This window comes from Cupressus sempervirens, chromosome 7 (genome assembly GCF_028749045.1).
Source record: "Cupressus sempervirens isolate cs-2001-9-10 chromosome 7, ASM2874904v1, whole genome shotgun sequence".
NCBI classification, from domain to species: Eukaryota; Viridiplantae; Streptophyta; class Pinopsida; order Cupressales; family Cupressaceae; genus Cupressus; species Cupressus sempervirens.
In genome coordinates this window covers 522,329,918-522,348,866 of record NC_143124.1, presented here as the reverse complement: position 1 = coordinate 522,348,866, position 18,949 = coordinate 522,329,918, and the positions used below count along the sequence as shown (strand labels likewise).

General features: G+C 37.2%; 1 protein-coding gene across 3 annotated transcripts in view; it reads left to right on the top strand.

The window, feature by feature from the left end:
* Positions 1–18,949, top strand: part of LOC149547820 (3-isopropylmalate dehydrogenase 2, chloroplastic-like) — a 146,828-nt gene that overhangs the window by 55,898 nt on the left and 71,981 nt on the right. For all 3 annotated transcript variants that reach the window (XM_089791860.1, XM_089791857.1, XM_089791858.1), the window contains exons 3-6: positions 847–976; positions 1,101–1,212; positions 3,807–3,882; positions 4,053–4,141. In XM_089791860.1, coding sequence (XP_089647986.1) covers positions 847–976; positions 1,101–1,212; positions 3,807–3,882; positions 4,053–4,141 — 407 coding nt within the window. The remainder of the gene's footprint in view (positions 1–846; positions 977–1,100; positions 1,213–3,806; positions 3,883–4,052; positions 4,142–18,949) is intronic.

The window sequence follows — 18,949 nt, the reverse complement described above, 5'->3', positions numbered from 1 at the left end:
TGTACACACACACACATATATGTTTGATTATTCATAAATGACTTTACTTATCAAATCGGGCTCTTATCATTGAAGAGACTATTGTGTTATTGGAGATCTCTAATATATTTGTTACTGCCACCGATTGAAAGCAAACTAATTGTATTTGTTTATGTACCGAACAGTAATCAGTTATGTCCACGTAGGGACCTGACTTTCTTCATATATAATATAGAGCAATCGTGGAGGACTGATATCAATCACAAGGCATAAACAGTCCCAGTGATTGCTCTCTCCAGCAAAACAAAGATATTACTCAAGACAAGTTTGTCGATCCTTCATTGCTATTCAAGTTTGAATATTGTCAAAAACAGACTGCCACTCAAGTTCGAAGATCTGCACCATTAGAACAAGACAGTCAAACTGTTATATCAGTAAGTAAATCTGAATCTGTACAGTCTGTAATAATAGTTTATATCTCTATCAGAGATCCTGCAATTACACAATTCACCCCTCACCTTCAGTATAAGTGTATTTTTGTTTTCTTCACTTGGTGCTGGTCTGTAATGATAATAGAAATTGTAATTTGCACACATTCCTTAAATTCTCCATGACAGAAATAACAAGAGTTCATCTGAGTTCCATGCAACTTAATCCACTCTAGAAAGAAACGTTTTCGATGACTAATTTCATTTTTTTGGAAAATTTTCTACAGAATAACTATTTAGTAATTACATGCTTCCTAGTTTCATATTTTTAAAATATGACAAAGCAAGCTGGCTGGTTATGTATATTGTATTCTATGAAGCATTAATTTTTAGCATCTGAATTGAATAAACTTAAGCTCATAGAGTATGTTGGTTGCAGAAATAGACTTCAAGTTCACTGAAATGCCAGTGGGTGGAGCTGCAATAGATGCAACAGGAGATCCCTTACCAAATGAAACTTTGCTTGCCTGCAAAGAATCAGATGCAGTGTTGCTTGCAGCTATTGGCGGGTTTGTACCATTTCAGTTTCCCCGTAATTAGTAGTTTTATTGTGTTTTGGTTCTATATACAGTGTTATATTGTTGTGTCATTTACTTCTTTCTGAGCTTAGGTGCAAACATATACTTTTTGCAGGTATAAGTGGGATAATAATGAACCTCACTTAAGGCCAGAGCGCGGATTGCTTGGACTTCGTGCTGGTCTTGGTGTATTTGCAAATCTGCGACCAGCTACTGTTTTGCCTCAAGTATGTAAAATTCGGTCCTTTCTTTGTATTCATGGGATGCTTGTCCTTCCAGTTCAAATTCCAAATCTAATCAATTACTTTGGCATATTATGTTTTTATTGACTCAGGGCTCTGTTATATCCATTTTGAGTGAGAAAGTTCAAGATGGTTATGTAGAGAGTTTCTGTTTTTGACATAGAGTCCATGCATATAGGTGGGTTCTCCTTAAATATAAAATACTAGATAGTTAAGACTAAAGATTGGTTCTGATCCATAAATCTGCCTTTCCTATTTGTCTTTTTTTAAATGGTAAAAGATTGGTTGTGATTTTCCAAAACCATAATCTTCCTCATGCTGCATTATCAACTTTACATTGGTTCTTGTCTAAGAACCCAAATCTCTATCTACAATGATTATACTGGAAGTCTTGCTTCCAGTTTGCGTTTAAATAAAGATATTTTAGTTTCATTATTTATACATTTTGAGTCATTATTAAAACTCTAGAAAACCATTTCACCCTGATTCTTAAACTTTGCTTTCTTTATAGCTGACGATCCAGCAATATATGAATTGTGAGATTCCACTTATTGTGAGAAACTTCTTTCACATGCATCTTTAGACTGTTAGTCATATATCTTTTGTTTTCAATCTTCTTTCAATAAGGGATATTTCTATATCATTGTCTTGCATTAATTGCTAAAGGGTGTACTGATGCTCTCATTGTATGCCAGATTTCTCCTTTTGGATAATTTAACTTATTCCTCTTTATTTTATGACATTCAAAGCTTCTGGTTGTAACTTAACACATGGCCTGTTATATGTACCTCTTGAATAAAGAAATCGCCTGATAGGCCAGTATTTTTAATCAAATCAGATAAGTTTCATACTGTTAGAGCTACTATGCATGGTTTCATGCAGCTGTTACAAACTGAGTAAAATATCTTTATCTCCATTGTACTTGTTGATGCAAAAACAATGAGAGTAAAGTAATATCTCCATCTTTATTTGTAGATTTCTTATAATAATTAAATAATATAATGTAGCTAGACCTGACTTTTCCAACACCTCCTTTTTAATCAGTTCGATTAGTTTGTATTAAGGTTCCAAAAACTCTCTGGGTTCTTGGCAAGTCCTTTGAGTCCTAATTGAGCAGGATCAAACGAGGCTCACCAAATCTGTGCAAAGAGACTTTGGTATTGTTGGTCTTTATAGATATCATTTGGTCGAATCAACTATGCGTATTGTAGAGTATGTGTTGAGATAAAGTCTGGTAGATCAAGACATGCAAGTAATATAAGTTTTGTTTGCCTCAGCTTTTTAAATAGGAATTCATTGTTTCTTTGTTAAAAAATGTTAATGGGTTTATTATTGTTCAATGGTCATCATACTAAGTTCTTTATATACAGTGTTCTTTATAATAAATCTGTGAAAGATTTCCAATATAATTTTGCAACATTGAAAGCTGATTGTCTTCACAAAGGTGTCTAAAGGTTTTTGCATTTAGGTTACGCCCAATTTTTTTTTTCTGACCACAAGCTTTACCGTTTTTCTTTTTAATCAACTAGTTTGCCTTGCATCAAGTTGAAATAGCTTAGAAGATGCAAAGGTAAATCTCAGTTTGTACTGATGTTATATATTTAGAACACGTGAAAGCTCAAAGAAACTAATAATCTCCGTGTTGTAAGATATTTCTATTCTATTTCTCTTAAATATTTATTTTCTCCTTAAATGTTGTCTATTCTGGGAAAGAAGCTATGATGCTTATGTTTTCCATTTTCTGACCTGATTCAATCTTGTATTCTATTTCCATTTGCCTATTGGATATGCTGTGAATTTTCTTCTACAATTTCTTGATCTTAGTCCTCAGTCTCGACACTCAGATTTGCTTCCTACAGGAATACATTTCCAGTCTAAGGGGGCCACACAGATGGATATCAGGGTCACAACTAGAAGCAAATAAATTCTTCTTGTCAGTGACATAGGTTATCATTTTTGTCTTTTATCTTGTTTTAAGAGTTTCTGTAGCAGAAAATCCTTTTATGATAGAGTTAGTTTAAGTTGTTGTGACTTAATTATTCCATATGCTTGGCCCATTGTTTTGATACTTTTCCTGTTAGGTGAGAATTTGTTAGTGTTACTTCACTGCAGCCGATACTTTTCTTTGTAGTTTTTGTTTGCATGTTTATAGACGTGCCTGCATTAATTTTTTTCTTTTCATTTTGGAATCAAAGGTCAAATGATGCAGACATGATATTGACTGTTTTAAAAAACGAGCTTCTGTCTAACTTAGATGTGTAGCCCATTGATTTTCTGGATTACCTTGCAAAATAGATTGATTGGTGTCATTTAGTAAAACTGCTGACTATTTGCAAGGAAACAATTTTCCGACCCTACATGTCAGCAGTTTTTTTCTGTTTAAAAAATAAACAAAATTGTGGTAGGATGCTACATGTCACTTTATTGCTCCACCAAAGCTGTTCTTATGTGAAGTTAAAAGAATGATGATACATTTCATTGCTTTGTTGATGTGTTTTGACAGTGATTCAGTACTTAGCTTGCTGATATATGCAATTTGTATGTTGGTGATTGAATGTTTCTTCTCTCTATTGTGGCAGTTAGCCGATTCTTCTACTTTGAAGAGAGATGTTGCTGAAGGTGTTGATATAATGGTGGTTAGAGAACTTACTGGAGGTAATGATTTTCGCCTATCCTTGTTTTGTTCTTTTTCATAATCATCTCAATTGCAGGTTTATTACCAGAAGGGGAGAACGAAAGTCAATCAGTTTTTGATTTTTCGTTGATGATATATTTATTATCATCAGTATTTATATAATAAATTATTGATGTGTAATTCTACTCAGGTATCTACTTTGGGGAACCCAAAGGCTTTGGCATAAATGAAAAAGGTGAACGCATTGGCTTCAATACAGAGGTCTATTCCACTTCTGAGGTCAGTGAATGTAATAACCCTACCTGGTTTATAGCTTCAAATAACATTAACTTTCTTTACTAATGAAAGATTTGGCATTTAATCAAACACTTGGCAACTTGCTGTGATAGTACACATGTATTATTTCTTGTTTTCCCAAGTTTGAATTTGTTTTCAATACATATGTTTTTTTTGAACGAATATATATGAAAGAAAAGACAAGCATTGCTAAGGAAATTAAACAATTCTTATAAATCTATTTGATAGCAATTAAAGATAACGCTGGAAAGGGCTTATTCTGATTTCAAATTACATACAAGTAACATGTTGACTTGATGGTGCACATTTATATTATTGTTCAGACAAATCTGTAGCTCCCAGAATTGTAAACGCTGGCCCAGATTACCCTTAAGTTCAGATGTGGGACTTATAGATTACAGCCCTTTGCAGACTTCCTAAATCAGCTCGCAAGCCCAGGTATTAAAATTGCAGTCTCCAGCAATGAAATGTATGAGACTAAAATGAAATGCAGGCTTCTGGAAATAAGTCACAAACCCTGGAAATGGTAGCACGGGCCCCCAAAATTTCTATGTGCAAGTCATCTAATGTGTAATGTAGATCCTGAAGGAAAACACTGTTTCCGAATTCCCATGCAGCCTGCTCTTAATCCAATCGCAGCCCCTAACAGGTAGAACACAGGTCCTCAATTATGCACGCTGGGACATAAGGAAAAATTCTCCTGCCTCCAAGAAATAATAAAAGGGCCAGTAAATATCAGAAGGCTAGCACAGATAGGAAAACGGCAGCCCAAAACATACATGGTGGTCTCAGAATAGAAATCGCAGGTCTTAAAGGACAATGTCAGTCACAAACCCTCATCAACCAGATAATGATGAATGATAGTTCCTCAGTATGCAAGTCAAATTGCAGATCACTCTACCAATTATTATTGTGTTCCCAGAAACAGTAAAGACAGATAGGAAAGACACTTGCAAAAGTTCTCGGAAATTTAATCTACAATACCACAGCTGTAGATTGAATAACCCTTCTCAGATACAATCACTAATGTCTTCCAGCCTCAGACAAAACAGTAAGGAGATTCAAGCAATTTCAGAATTAAATCCCTATACCTCAGCAGTGCTTCAGTATACCATTCAGCTTCAAACCCTTATACTTCAGCAAGGGCACAGGAGAAACCTCAAAAAACGTCACGAAGATGACAAAGGCAAAATAAGATAATCAAATAGTCGGATGCTTTTTCCTTTACAATGAGCTCATATTTAAAATCTCCAAATGGCCTTTTGTTTCCATTGCAACTTCACTTACAAAGCTTCTCGAACACAACATCACTTTATAACATCTAATAATAATAAAGTGCCATTAAAATAAAGTAATTTTTTAAAATAATTAATTAATAAATATGAGCAATAAATAGCTCCATCTGCTACAGGCTTAGTTGCTAGATTCATCTTAGACAGGCTGGATCCGTGCAGGATCCTTGAATTTGCCTGTGGGTCCGTTAGTATCCTGACGGATCCATAGGCAGAATGAAGGATCCTGCCTGGATCCTCAAGGATCCAAGCCACAACTTGAGGATCGACAGGCAGAATGAAGGATCCGGCCCGGATCCTCAAGAATCCAAGTGCGGATCCTAATAGATCCATAGGCAGAATTAAGGATCTTGCCTGAATCCTCAAGGATCCAAGCCACAACTTGAGGATCAATAGGCAGAATTTGTAATGACCCTTACTATAAAGGCCACTGAAACCCTCAAACTGGACTTAAGAATTTTGTCAAACAGTTGGCATGTAACCGAATAAGGCTGCAATATTACTAATTGTTGTACAACGAAACCTCAATATATGATGCCAATAATGTATGAACAACAATTCCAGATTATAACACTACCAATCTAAGAGATAGATGACAATATGAAACTCAAATATGAAGTCCAATGCAATTCTGATTTTATGACAGCAAATAGAACTGATTACAATGAGAGACTGTCACAACTATGCACTTCTAATACATCAAGCTTTTGACAATGCAATGTTATGACATGAACAATAACCCAGTTCAGATTTGGAATGCAAATGACGAAACTTTTACAACAGTTATTAATGACTGGAAATAACTATTTATGCAATGACAATGCTGACTGTTCTAATCCATAACATGCAATATTTTGGCAATCAAAACTTCAGTTTGTGCACCTGGAATAGCTCCAATTTTGCCGGATATGAATGCTGAATTAATGCCACACGAAGACCTCACAATCTGCCCCAAACCGACTCACAAAATTGCTGCTGCTGCCCAACTGACAGGGCCGTACAGGTACGGCCTGGTACGGCTGCTAGATAAAAATATTGCAGCATTTTTGTCACTCCAAAAGCAATAAATCTGGGCGCCTAGGGTTGCTGAATAACCCCCTAAAATATGAAATTCATCCGTCAAACCAATTAGGAGTTATGAGCAAAAACGTGGGTCCAAACCCTGGACTGGCAGTCTGAAAATAATGCACAACTGTGTCTTCAAACCCTGTTAATCAATCCACAAATGCTAGGGCACAACTAAAACCCTTATTCCAACCAAAGTAAACCCTTATAACTAAATCTAAATGAAGTCCAAATGAGATGGCTGAATTACCAACTCCTCAAATGCAACAATTCAGGTGATATTTCACACCCTCAAAGTCGCCAATCCAAGGGAGTGATTCATTCCCAAAGATCAAATAATAATTTGCAGACCCAAGAGACTTCAAATTTGCTCCACAATGGAAGAAGTAGAAGAAATCTCAAATCCAAGCATGTCCAAAATGAGAGGCCCAGCCCTCTATTTATTCACTTTTCTAAGAAGTTGCTAGAACTTCTAGAAACATCCTTTATAAAATCTCATTATAATGCACTTTTTATAATAAAGTAATTTTATAAAATAAAAAGTGCAACTCAACTTAAAATTATAACATGTAGGCCCCAATAACACATAATAATAAAATATAACCTCTTAACACTTCTTCAAGAGCAAGATATGACCATCTGATCCGCAGAATTGACTCTCTCTCCACACCATTTGCCTACGAGAGTCTGGAATAGGCAAAATCCATGATCAATGTCATGTCGAACTAAAGAGGGGACATTACAGAATCAAGGATCTTGCCCGAATCCTCAAGGATCCAAGCCACAGCTCGAGGATTGTCAAGGTTCATAATTTCATTTTGTAATTTAGTAATTCAATGTGATTGTGTTGATTTTCTTTATAATCGTGAAAATAAATCAATTATCAAGTATACTAGATTCATAGATCCATACTAGAATCATAGATTCATACTATGTATATTTCTCTTATTCTTTAGTGTATATATATATATGTATATTTATTTTTATACACACACACACACACGAATCCTCCACAAGTCATAATTGGGAAAAAAACAAATCCCGAATCCATGGATCCGACTCACATGCCCAGATCAGATTCGTTTCACGAATTGACAACTAAGGCTATAGGTGATGACTGACTGCCAGTGCCACCATCTGCACTGCCAAATATGGCAACTGCACAAATTGGACTTACTAAAAATAGTAAATCCACCACTGAGACCCCCAAACCACCTTGTCAGCTCACGAGGGTTTCTATGATGAACTGACTTAATCAATCGCAGAGACTTGCCAAAAAATGGGGACATTATAGTGAATATTATAAGAGCAAAGATTGCCCTATTTCACATTGAGGCATTTGAGTGGCAACAACTTTTTCTGTTGTCTTTTTACTAAGTTGCGGGTTTGGATTCCGGCACGGATGTGGGTTCGAAATTCGACCAGATTTTTTTGGGGTTGGGTTCGGTTTTGTTTTGGCTTCATCTGTACAAAATCATATATTGTTTAAAATAAGTATGTGTGTATATATATGCAACAACAATAAGTCAATACATCACTATGCTAATAGTAAAGCAACATAGCAAAATACACCACCATATCTATGTTTCTGTTCAATAGGATATTAATTGCATCATTTAACCATAAATACAACATGATGCACTTGCTTGGATACATGCGTGGAACATATTTCCATATCAAGGGGACAATTTGAGAATGAAAGGAATTGTGAAAAGATAAATGCAGTTATCTAAGTTTTGATTTTCTATTGGTTAGAGGATTTCTAACCAAGCTAGATCAAAATTGGATTCAAAGATCTCTTTTTTTTCATAAAGAAATTCCATTATAATTGTCAATTTGGATATCACCTATTGTCAATTTGGATTTCCTCTTTAAGAAAGTGTTCATTTTCATTCACAAATGCATAAGTGACATATAAACCATCTTTTTTGGTCTCATTAGTGGTCACTTTAGGGTCGGGAAGATCGGATAGACCAAATTAGGCAAAATAAAAACACTTGACAAATGTCTGACAAAAATGTTTTGAGACCAAATTCAACCGAGGTTTAGCCGCTGGGCAGTAAATTCTTCAAAATTCGTTGCAAATCCGGGTTTCTCTGACAAAATTTGCAGAAAATTCGTAGTTTTGCTATAAAATTTGGGGAGAATTTGACAAGGCCAGATTTCATACAGAATTGAACCAGACTTTGAGGGCTGTTGAAGAGAATTTGGTAACTTAGTCTTTTTACATGGTTGGCACCTAATCATTTTGGTGTTAAAATTCAGAAAATTACATAGTTACACCACCCTGGGGGATGGGGGGACGACAGAATGGGGGGACAAGTTTCCTAGACGGGGGGACAGAGGGGCCTTAATTTGGGGATGACGAGGGGACGGTGGGGGGACGGTGGCGGGGGACAAGAGGGGTGAATATATCTATGCATATGGTACTTAAAATGCTAGTTATGAAAATATGTATTGCAATATAGGATATAAAAATGTAAAAGAGTGAATACTTGAACATTGCATTGAATTGGAACATCGAACATTAAACATAAATAGTCGAATCTGCAAATAGTGAATATCAAGATGTCCCCCATCCTCGGTGGAGGTGGTAGAATCTGGTGGTGCCGTTGGGGACGGGGAGACGGAGTCTGCAAGTCTCCGGTGCATTGAAGTCTCCGAGACGTCGGGCAAAAAGGGGGGGGCCAGTCCCCGTGTTACTATGGAAAATTATCAAGTTTATAAAAAATCAACTATCAAAATCTGTATGAAAATGCAGAGATTCTGTCAATGGCTTGGCATTCTGAGATCCCCATTTCTGGGACACAATGCTGAAACAGTTAGAAAGCACTATTGGAAAGCATTTCGTGCTTGCTTGTGTTGTTTTTAGCTGACTATTTGCCAACGTCTTGAGAGGGTTTGATTGCGATTTTGTGATGAACAATACATTTGCTGCCTACATACAATATATTTGGTAGGGCCTTCATGTCATAGGATGTGATTCTAGTAACATATGGATCCATCCTTCTTTACAGTGATAGCCTTGTAAACTTGTTTTTGATAAAAGCAACAGCAAGAGGGCGCTGGCCTGTGGTACAAACAGCACATCCGACACACATTAACAGCATCTGAATGATCAAAGTAAATTGTGACCCATAACAATTTACCTCTATCAAAAACCATCTTAAAGAAAGTATTAAGCATTAGGGTTCTAGAAAAAACATCCATCAAGAAACTAAACATAGTACTTGGAGAGTTCATCATAGCGTGGTAATTAACTAAACTAAAATGCCACATAGGGCCAAAGTTCATGGAGTAACTGAAACTTTAGTTTGCAAACTCTTTGAGTACTCTCAGAGTTGCCGAGAGTACTCTCAAGTTTTTTTTGCTGGGTGAGTACTCTCAAGTTAACTCTCGCGTATTTATAGATGTCAAAAACCGTAGGTAAAAATGTTGATGTAGGGAAAACATTGGATTAGATGCATTTTTCACATCATTTTAGTGCTATAAAAGTATACAATTTCTCTATTGAAATGTCAATTACTAATTTAATACATTTTATAATTGTATTCTACAAAAAAAATATGTTTCTTTAAGAGATTTTAAATTTTAATACTTTCTGAGTTGCCTAGTCTTTCCCGAGTTTTTGTTTAGTATATGCCGAATTTTTTCCAAGTTGAAAATTTTGGGCTTGCCAGGTACTCTTTGGGTCCAAGTCTGCAAACTATGACTGAAAGTACTGCAAAAACCAAAATTTGCAGAGCCCCTTATGCTATTCGACCAGAAAAAAGGAAACCGCATAACTGACCAATCTAATTATCTCACAGCCTCTTGGACAACAAAATAGCAGCCCATTCTTCATTAAGGAATTGAAACAACTCCTTAGCATCATTCTCCTGGGTGATATCTGCACCAGGGACCTTCCCCTGCATAACACACAAAGTGATGGCGCATATTTGTAAACTAGTTATCTGGAAAGAAATAATCCATATTTGTGGCTCTCTATCATACCATTCTTTGCTTGATGAATATGACATTGCTATAGTTTTATTTTTTAACAGTCTCTTTACTAGAAGTCGTAATGCTCCCACCTCCTAGGTTGACTATAGTTTGATTCCTTGATGTACGATCCTCCACTTAGTTGTCAAAACTAAGCCTGATCTGATCTCTGCTTTGTGATAACTCTTCTATGTGAATGAGGTATCAAATTCTTCTGAACGTGGATAACTTCTCCAGAAGGGAATGGACCTACTGATGGCAGTCCCCTTTAATCTAATTGAAGATGTACTTGATTTCTGAAGAAGGAATTTGAGTGCTTGCAAATGCAGTATGTCTCAATTCGTTATTTACTTCCATATTGTTCTACAATACCTTTGATCTGTTATATTTCTCCTTTTCTTGATCTGCAATCCATTCCTTGGTTATTCTCTGATCTGAATTGATGTGATCTGTCAACTCTAATGGATGGATGCTTACCTCCTTCATTTTATCGATGCATGAATTTACTTGTCACTGAATGATCTGTCTTGATTGATGAGTGAATTGCTTTGATTCAAATTATTTCTCTGATTCCTTCTTTCCTGTCATAATTCTGAGACACACATATTCACGTTCATGCTGTTGAAGAGAAATCCTTTCTGTTTGACCTCCAGATGGTATCCATGTCACTGATACTGTATGAGTCGTGACCCTTGGATGTAATGCAAAGAATGACGTCTCAAGTCTGAGGTGCATGGTGATCTTAATATCAGTGTGCACCTGTCTGCTACCGTTGGTTGACATTGAGGTACCACAGATGCATTCACCACCATTGTAGGAATGTATAACATCTCTACTCCACATCAATTTCGCTGATCTCAGAGGGAAATGGATGTCCACTGCTGTCCATTTTTTCACCGAGGAATGAGTATATATACCTGCTTCTTAACCTTATGCTTACGCGATATCTCCATCACTCTGTTTCTGAATATTGTCCTCTGTCCATGGTGTGTGTCCTGAACTTGGCATTATTAGTTCCTCCCTTATTTGTTAATTCTTCCATTGTTGATGATCTTTTTATTCTTTACTTAATAGATATATCCATACTCGATTTACTTTACAGAATAATCAATGAATTATACCTCAGATGACCATCACTAGATCTTAGTATATTTGATTGTTGGTATTCAAAATGACTATCTTGGCAATAACTGTACTATGTATCACCATTGGACTCATTCAGGTTGGTATTACAGCCTTGATGGAATCACTAGGTGGCTGGTTTTATTATCTTCTGGTCCTATTCTATTTTCTTTGTCCTTATCAAAGTAACAAGAATCGCCATGAAATCGCCTGAATCATTGGTTTGGTGATTTGATTCATGGTTCCCGATTTTTTTGGAACCAGTGAATCAGTTTAGTGATTTCATGGCATGAATCGCATGAATCGCCAATTCATGCAAAAAATCGCATGAATCACCTCTATGAATCAGAAAAAATCGGCCGCATAGGTAGGGAAAAAGTCAAGTTAAATTTTAATAAAAACAAATCTTTTTTAAAAGTTTTTTTTGCCTTTCCTCTTTGTTTTAACTCCAAAGGGCCTTCTAATTGTTTAGCATGAGTAGAAGAGAGGAAAAGTGAGAGAGAAGAAGAGAAAACAAATACCATAGGTTTGCAACCAGCAAGAAGGAAGAGCACCAAAAAAGGATACGTTTACAGATACTAATAGAGATATATTTACAGAAATTGATAGACATACGTTTCATGAATCTTGATTCTTCATCTTACATACATTTATGATTTGATGTCTTATGGATCTTCATCTTACATACATTCTATGATTTGACACATTATGATCCTATGATTTCTATTTACTTCAGCTACAATTTACATTTTATGTGTAACGTAGCTATGTATGTGATGGATTTATCATTTATATTCCATTTTTATGTATGTTAGTTTCTATTTGATGATGTTATAGTGTGTTTAAGTTATATTCAATAAGGGGTGCATGAAATAAGTTTCAAATTGTTAAAATCTCTAAATTCCAAGGGTTTCTTAAATTTGCCAATTTGTGGCCGATTTGATTCTGATTCATGGTCGACTCACGATTCGATTCGGACTTGCCAATTCTGATCTGATTCCAATCCTTGTTACTTTGGTCCTTATATCTATAATTTCACTTGCCCTTACATATATAGTCATATCTTGTGGCCAATGTCTTTTAGACTTTAACTATCTATTATATTGTGTAAATATCTCATTGTTCAATTTTATATATATATATATTATATTGTGTAAATATCTCATTGTTCAATTTTATATATATATATATATAGATATATATATATATATGTATATATATATATATGTATGTGTGTGTATATATATATATATATATATATGTATATATATATATATATGTATGTGTGTGTATATATATATATATATATATATATATATGTATATATGTATGTGTGTATATATATATATATATGTATATATGTATGTGTGTCTACATATATACATATATATATATATATATATATATATATATATATACATTCTATATGCTATATTATTGTTATTTTTTTATCTTATTACTATTATTGTTTATTAATTAATTAATGAATTATTTATCTATAAATTATTATAAGTTAACTAACTAATTTATTTAATTTATATTTTGGTATTATTGTTTTATATATATTGTAATTATATTATAATTATGTTTTATTATTATGTATTTATATATTTATTCATTTTAATTTATTATTAAATTCAACTCCACAAAGGGGACATCACAGAAGTGAAGAACTAGTCTGATGTGTAGGTCGTCTTATCTCTATGATATTTTATCATTCTCTCATGTTGTAGTACCAAACCCTTGCTGCATAAAAAGAACGACCTAATAATTATATGCAACCTAGTATTGCTACCAACATGTCCAATGCTTGTGGTATCAAAATCTTGGTCATTGTATTTTTTATGCTTATTCTGATATCAAGCACATTATCTTACACATGTTTCATACCTATTGTATACTTTGTTTACCGTACAGGGTAAACGGATACTTATCGCATTCAGGTACTCGAATGTAATGTAGAACATGATACTTTATTCATATATGCAATATGCAACTCCAAGTACAACGATTACAATGAAAATGATGATTCAATAGTCCCTTTAAACGATGTACAAGTACTTTCACGAAGGAGTGACTCAACCGTCATGCACCCTTTCAGATACAACTCTACTCATCGGCTATAATACTTTTTATCGACAAAATCATCCTCCCCAAAAAGTAAAGTTGTGTCCAGATGACAAAATAGAGACAACCCTTATAAGAAAACTCAACTATGACCAAAACAACTTATTACATCAAGATTTAGATATTAAGAAAAGGGATGCGTCCTTGGTGTAGTAGACGTCCGTGCTCTAAGCTGGTCCAGCTCTGCTTGAAGCTTACGCACTTGCCCTGTCCGTACATTTAGATCTGCTTCAGCTTCCATCTGAATCTCCAAGGCTATTTGCATCATTTCAGCAATCTCTCCAAGCTCCCTCTCCTTCTCTGCTACCACTTGCTGAAGCTGACTCTGCTGGGCCAAAAATGCTGTCCTTTTGGATTCCTAGGCTGCTCTCTCTGACTCTAAAGCTGCCTTCTCTGCAGCTAGTTCCACCTTCATTGCTGCTATCCTGGTAGCTGACTCCTCTCGAGCCCTCTCTGCCACAACCCGGTCTGCCTAACTCCTCTGGAGGGTATAATAAGCATCCCTGTGTATTCGAACTATCTCCCGAGTCAGAGCCTCTATGTGGTTCTGCATACCCGTCTCTCTCGTAGAGGCCCAATCCTGGCACATCTCCGTAGTCTCTACACTCGGCCATCTGCACTCCTCAAAACAAACTGTAAAGGCTGCTATACATCTCACTCTCATGAAGGATATGACATTCTCCAACTCCTTTATCACTGAATCCAAGGCATATGTCTGTGCTAAAGCCACCACTTGGCGAGCTCGAGTCGCTACATGAGCTAGCAATGTCTCCATAACCTCTCCTATCAATGTCTCTAGCCCTACTGTAGGCTGTTGCTAGGCACCCATGGCCATCTCCACTGATTTCGCCATCCACTCAAAAGTGCTCTCTGTGGAGAAGTGTGGTATCCCGTCGGTCTGTGTCGGGTGACTCTCCACCTGTATTTGTAGAGAATCTCCTTTTGGGGCTACTTCTTGCACAGGCGTGAGGATGCCTGTTGCCCGTGGGGTATATGGTTAAGCCTTGTACTCAAATATGTGCTCAACCTCAGAGCTCTACTCTCTTTGTTTGGCTCTACAGGCGGTGCTAGCAATGTTGCATCTACCGTAACCACTACATCAGAGCCTACTACATCCAAATGAACACTTGACGTCCTCAAACCCACTCCTGCTGGTATCTCCATCACTCCTTGAATGTCTATCTCCTCATCCGGTATAAGTATCTCAGCCTTTACCTCTGGTACGAATGGCAAAGTCTCTCCGACAACCCCTTTAGGAAACCCCATCATTACCTTCGGAACAACTGTTGTCGTCAGTGACAGATGTGGCTCTATCGCTGCTATGGCTACGACCTCTGGAATGAGTGATGTCTTTGTAACTGGCTGAATTGTAGCGGTAGCTAGAGTCATCACCACTGGTTGTTTGAATTGACCAAACCCTAGAATGCTGTGTGTACCCACTGGAACCAAGTGTGTCGTCGCTGAGAATGTAGGCCGCGGAAATCTTAATGGCGTCATTGTAATCACTTCCACTTCCTCATCCTCTTCTTCATCCTCCCCGTTGGTCTCACTCTCATCTGAAGAAGTCTCCTAGCAACCACTATCAGTATCTCCTCCATCTGGTCTCGGTTGTTTCTGTCCGACTGTGGTCTTGCTACCAAGTGTGTTGAGGTGCCTCCACTACATGATAGGGGTTCTCTTGGTGCGAGTGGTCCAAGATTGGCCTCTAGCTTGTCGTGGGGAATCATCCGCATCGTTATCTCCAAAAATAGTGCAATTGCATAATGCGGTATGTAGAACATCTTATGCCATAGTGTCATAAATTCGTACATCCTTTCTACCAATAGCGTAGCCCAATCGTACACTCTTCCATGAGGATCCCGTTCATCATTGCCACCTGCGGAAATGAAATGCTTGAAACACGGCTGGATCCTGTGAGACGACTTTTTACTAAGTCCATAAGACAATGCCAGTGCCCTTCCTGCACATTGGACTTCTTCAGTCCTCTACCCTTCAACATGTTCATGAGGGCTTCTTTCTTCATTTGTGTCAAATCCTCACATACCAACTGTATTAGTTGTGCCTTCACCTCTTGACTCAACTTTTTTGGTTTGTTGTCGATTTTTCTTACACCTTGTCCATGACTAGGTATTCCGAATACTCATGTGAAGTTTGCTAGTCTGAATGATATTACCAAGTCACGTTCAAGGTAGGCAAACGAATTGGTTTGAGAGAACCTATTGTATGCCTCTATCATTGTGCACAGGAACCCTTCGTTGTCTTGAATGCAAAATACAAGCATCTGTATTGCTCATTCAACCTGTGCCTTCCGAATACTGGTTTTCACCAGATGGTTATCAGGTGTCTCCTGCCAACATCTACATTGTGCTCCATTCAAACCCTCAAACGATACATTTTGTGCTGTGAGATTATCAGTTGCAGCCGGCTGTGCTGTTTGCTTACCGTTCTTTTTACTGGCTCTTGTACTTGTGCCACTTGCAATATGCACTCCTAACGGCAAGGTTTTCACATTTTTGCTCATAGTTGCAGTATCCACCTCCAACGTCTTTTTCCAAGTCCTCTTTCTGGCTGATTGCATAACTGTTGCTTCTTTTGTCTTTTTGTGTGAAGAAGACAAACATAGTTAGGTTAGTTGTTGGAATCCCGTACAACTTATCCCGAATGCTTGGCTGGTACGACTGTACGACTTCACCTCTTTGCCATGATTTCTAACTAGGGCCTTCTGTACAATAACTTCTCCCTACATAGTCTTAAATGGCTACAAGCCGTATGATACTGTATGTGATGCTGCTCTTATAACTTCTCATACTATTTTCGCTTTCCTCAATGTTCAGATGTCTTCCTCACCCGTACGGTATTTGCTCTCTGTTGAATCCTAAGATACTATTTTTAGCTGTATGACCCCACTCATTGGCTCCGTCAATTCGTACGACAATCTCTTTGTGCTGTTCTAAGTCGTACGATGTATGGTGTTGATTTTTTTGCCTTCCTTCTCTATCATATAGTGTGCGAGATCCTTTGCATGCTATGGTGATCATCTGCTTCATACACTGATTTTCCTTACAGCACAAATTACACTTTATGCTTTTCCCCACATCTTTCTCAAGTGACCGTACGGGATTCTGGATGTTCTCTAGTTTTATCGTATGATGTATGGTCTTTCCAATCTATAGCTTTCTCCCTATAACCATACGGTGATTAAAAACACTTAACTTGTGTATTTCGTTGTTGACGTTCGACCGTACAACTATCGCCCTATTCCTTGCTAGTTTGTACGGTGTAAGTTGTTTGTATGCTGTTCTCGCATACGACGGCTCCCCTGCTCCTTGTTGGTCCGTATGAGTTGTATGGTTTGAATCATATCATACCTTTGCTCTTGCTAATCCCTGTACGGTGTGTTCAATCACCGTACCATATACTATTGCCTTTTGGTCTTCTATAGTGAATGACTTTGCCGGCCGTATGGTAGCTTGGATTCTGTACTACCGTACGATGGGTATCATTTCAGTCTTAGGCTTTTGTTTTTTCCTTTTACCGAGCTGTGTCGTATTGTATACTTCCTTTGTCAGTATATCTCCCCTTCATCATGTTGCTTCACTTTGAATTGGCTGTACGGTAACTGTTTCATATATCTTGGGCCGTACGGTATTTGCAAATGGAATTTTTAATGCGCTTTATTGATACATTCTTCCTTATTATTTACATTTATTAATTTTATGTATGCACATTACTTATTTTATTATTTTTATACTCTCTTTGAGTTGTTTGTCCATGAAGGCACGTTATTTCTTTCATGATAGACTTTCAGCTTTGACCATTTATTGCATCAGTCACTTCCTTTCCATCGGTCGTCCATAGTTTTATTGCTCCATTATCGCCAACTTCGCGATTTTATATGGCCTAACCCATTTAACCTTAAATTTTCTTGATTTGATTTCGTTGTGCCCATTATACTTCAAAACTTATTGATCTAGTTGAAATTTGTTCAATTTTAAATGCTTGTCATGCCATGCCTTACGCTTGTTTTGTGTAACTTCCGTGGCCCATTGCGCCTGTAGTCGTCGCTTGTCAAGTTTATTTAAATTATACAATCTCTCCCTCAGACTTTCCATATCTCTAGCTTGTTTTCGATCGTGATCCTTAAACTTGGTACCATGAATTCCGTTCATACTACAGCCTCTTGTCCATACATCAACCGAAACAGAGTGTGTCCTATGGTTACCTTGTATGAAGTACGGCGTGCCCATAATGTTGATGGTAGCTTTTCTTCCCAATATTCTCATTCGACTGTGCAAGATTTATATATTACTCCGACTAAGATTTTCTTGTCCGTTGGCTCTCGGATAGTACGGGCTCGATAGGGAGTGGTATATCTTGAACTCTGTGGTAAGTAGTCGGATGACGTGATTGATGAAGTGTCCCCCACGGTCGCTTGTCAATTGTAGCGGGATCCCGTACCTTGTGATAATTTGCTCGTAAATAAATTTTGCCATGCTTATTGTAGAGTTGTTTGGTAGGGCCTGCACCTCTACCCACTTGGTAAGGTACTCCGCTACCACAAAGTCCAACCCCAATCGTTCAAATAACTCCTGTGCGTGTGAAGGGTTAAGAGGCATGAAGTCCCTCTTTAGTGGTTTCCCATCTCTCAGACACGTATTGTAGGCAACGACTCACTCCCTGGTGTCATTGTGCACGGTTGGCCACCATAAACTTGCCAGAAGTATCTTCTGTGCAGTTTTATCCGGCCCCGTGTGTCCTCCTGCTAGTCCTTCATGTGCTTCCTTCAACACCTTTGGTATTTCCTCTTCTAAAATGCACCGTCGTAGAATCTGGTCAGGTCTCATTTTATACATTAACCTGTTGATCAAATGAAACGTTCAACTCCTTAGCACCAGTTTTCTCTTTTCGTTCTGCAGCATTTCCCTAGGAAATTGCCCCATGGCTTGCGTACCAAGCTTGTAGTACAATAATCTGAAATAGTTGTGCATCTGGAAAATCGTTGTTGACTCCTTCCATTGGTTCTCTTGATTTAATCTTGATAAATGGTCCATGCTCACATGACTTTTTCCAGGCCGTACCACAATTTTGAATGTGAATTCCTGCAACAGTAATAACCACTTGCTTATCCTTCCCTAGATGATCAGCTTGTTCACAAGATATGATACTGCTTGATGATCCACATAAAATATGAATGACTTCGCTA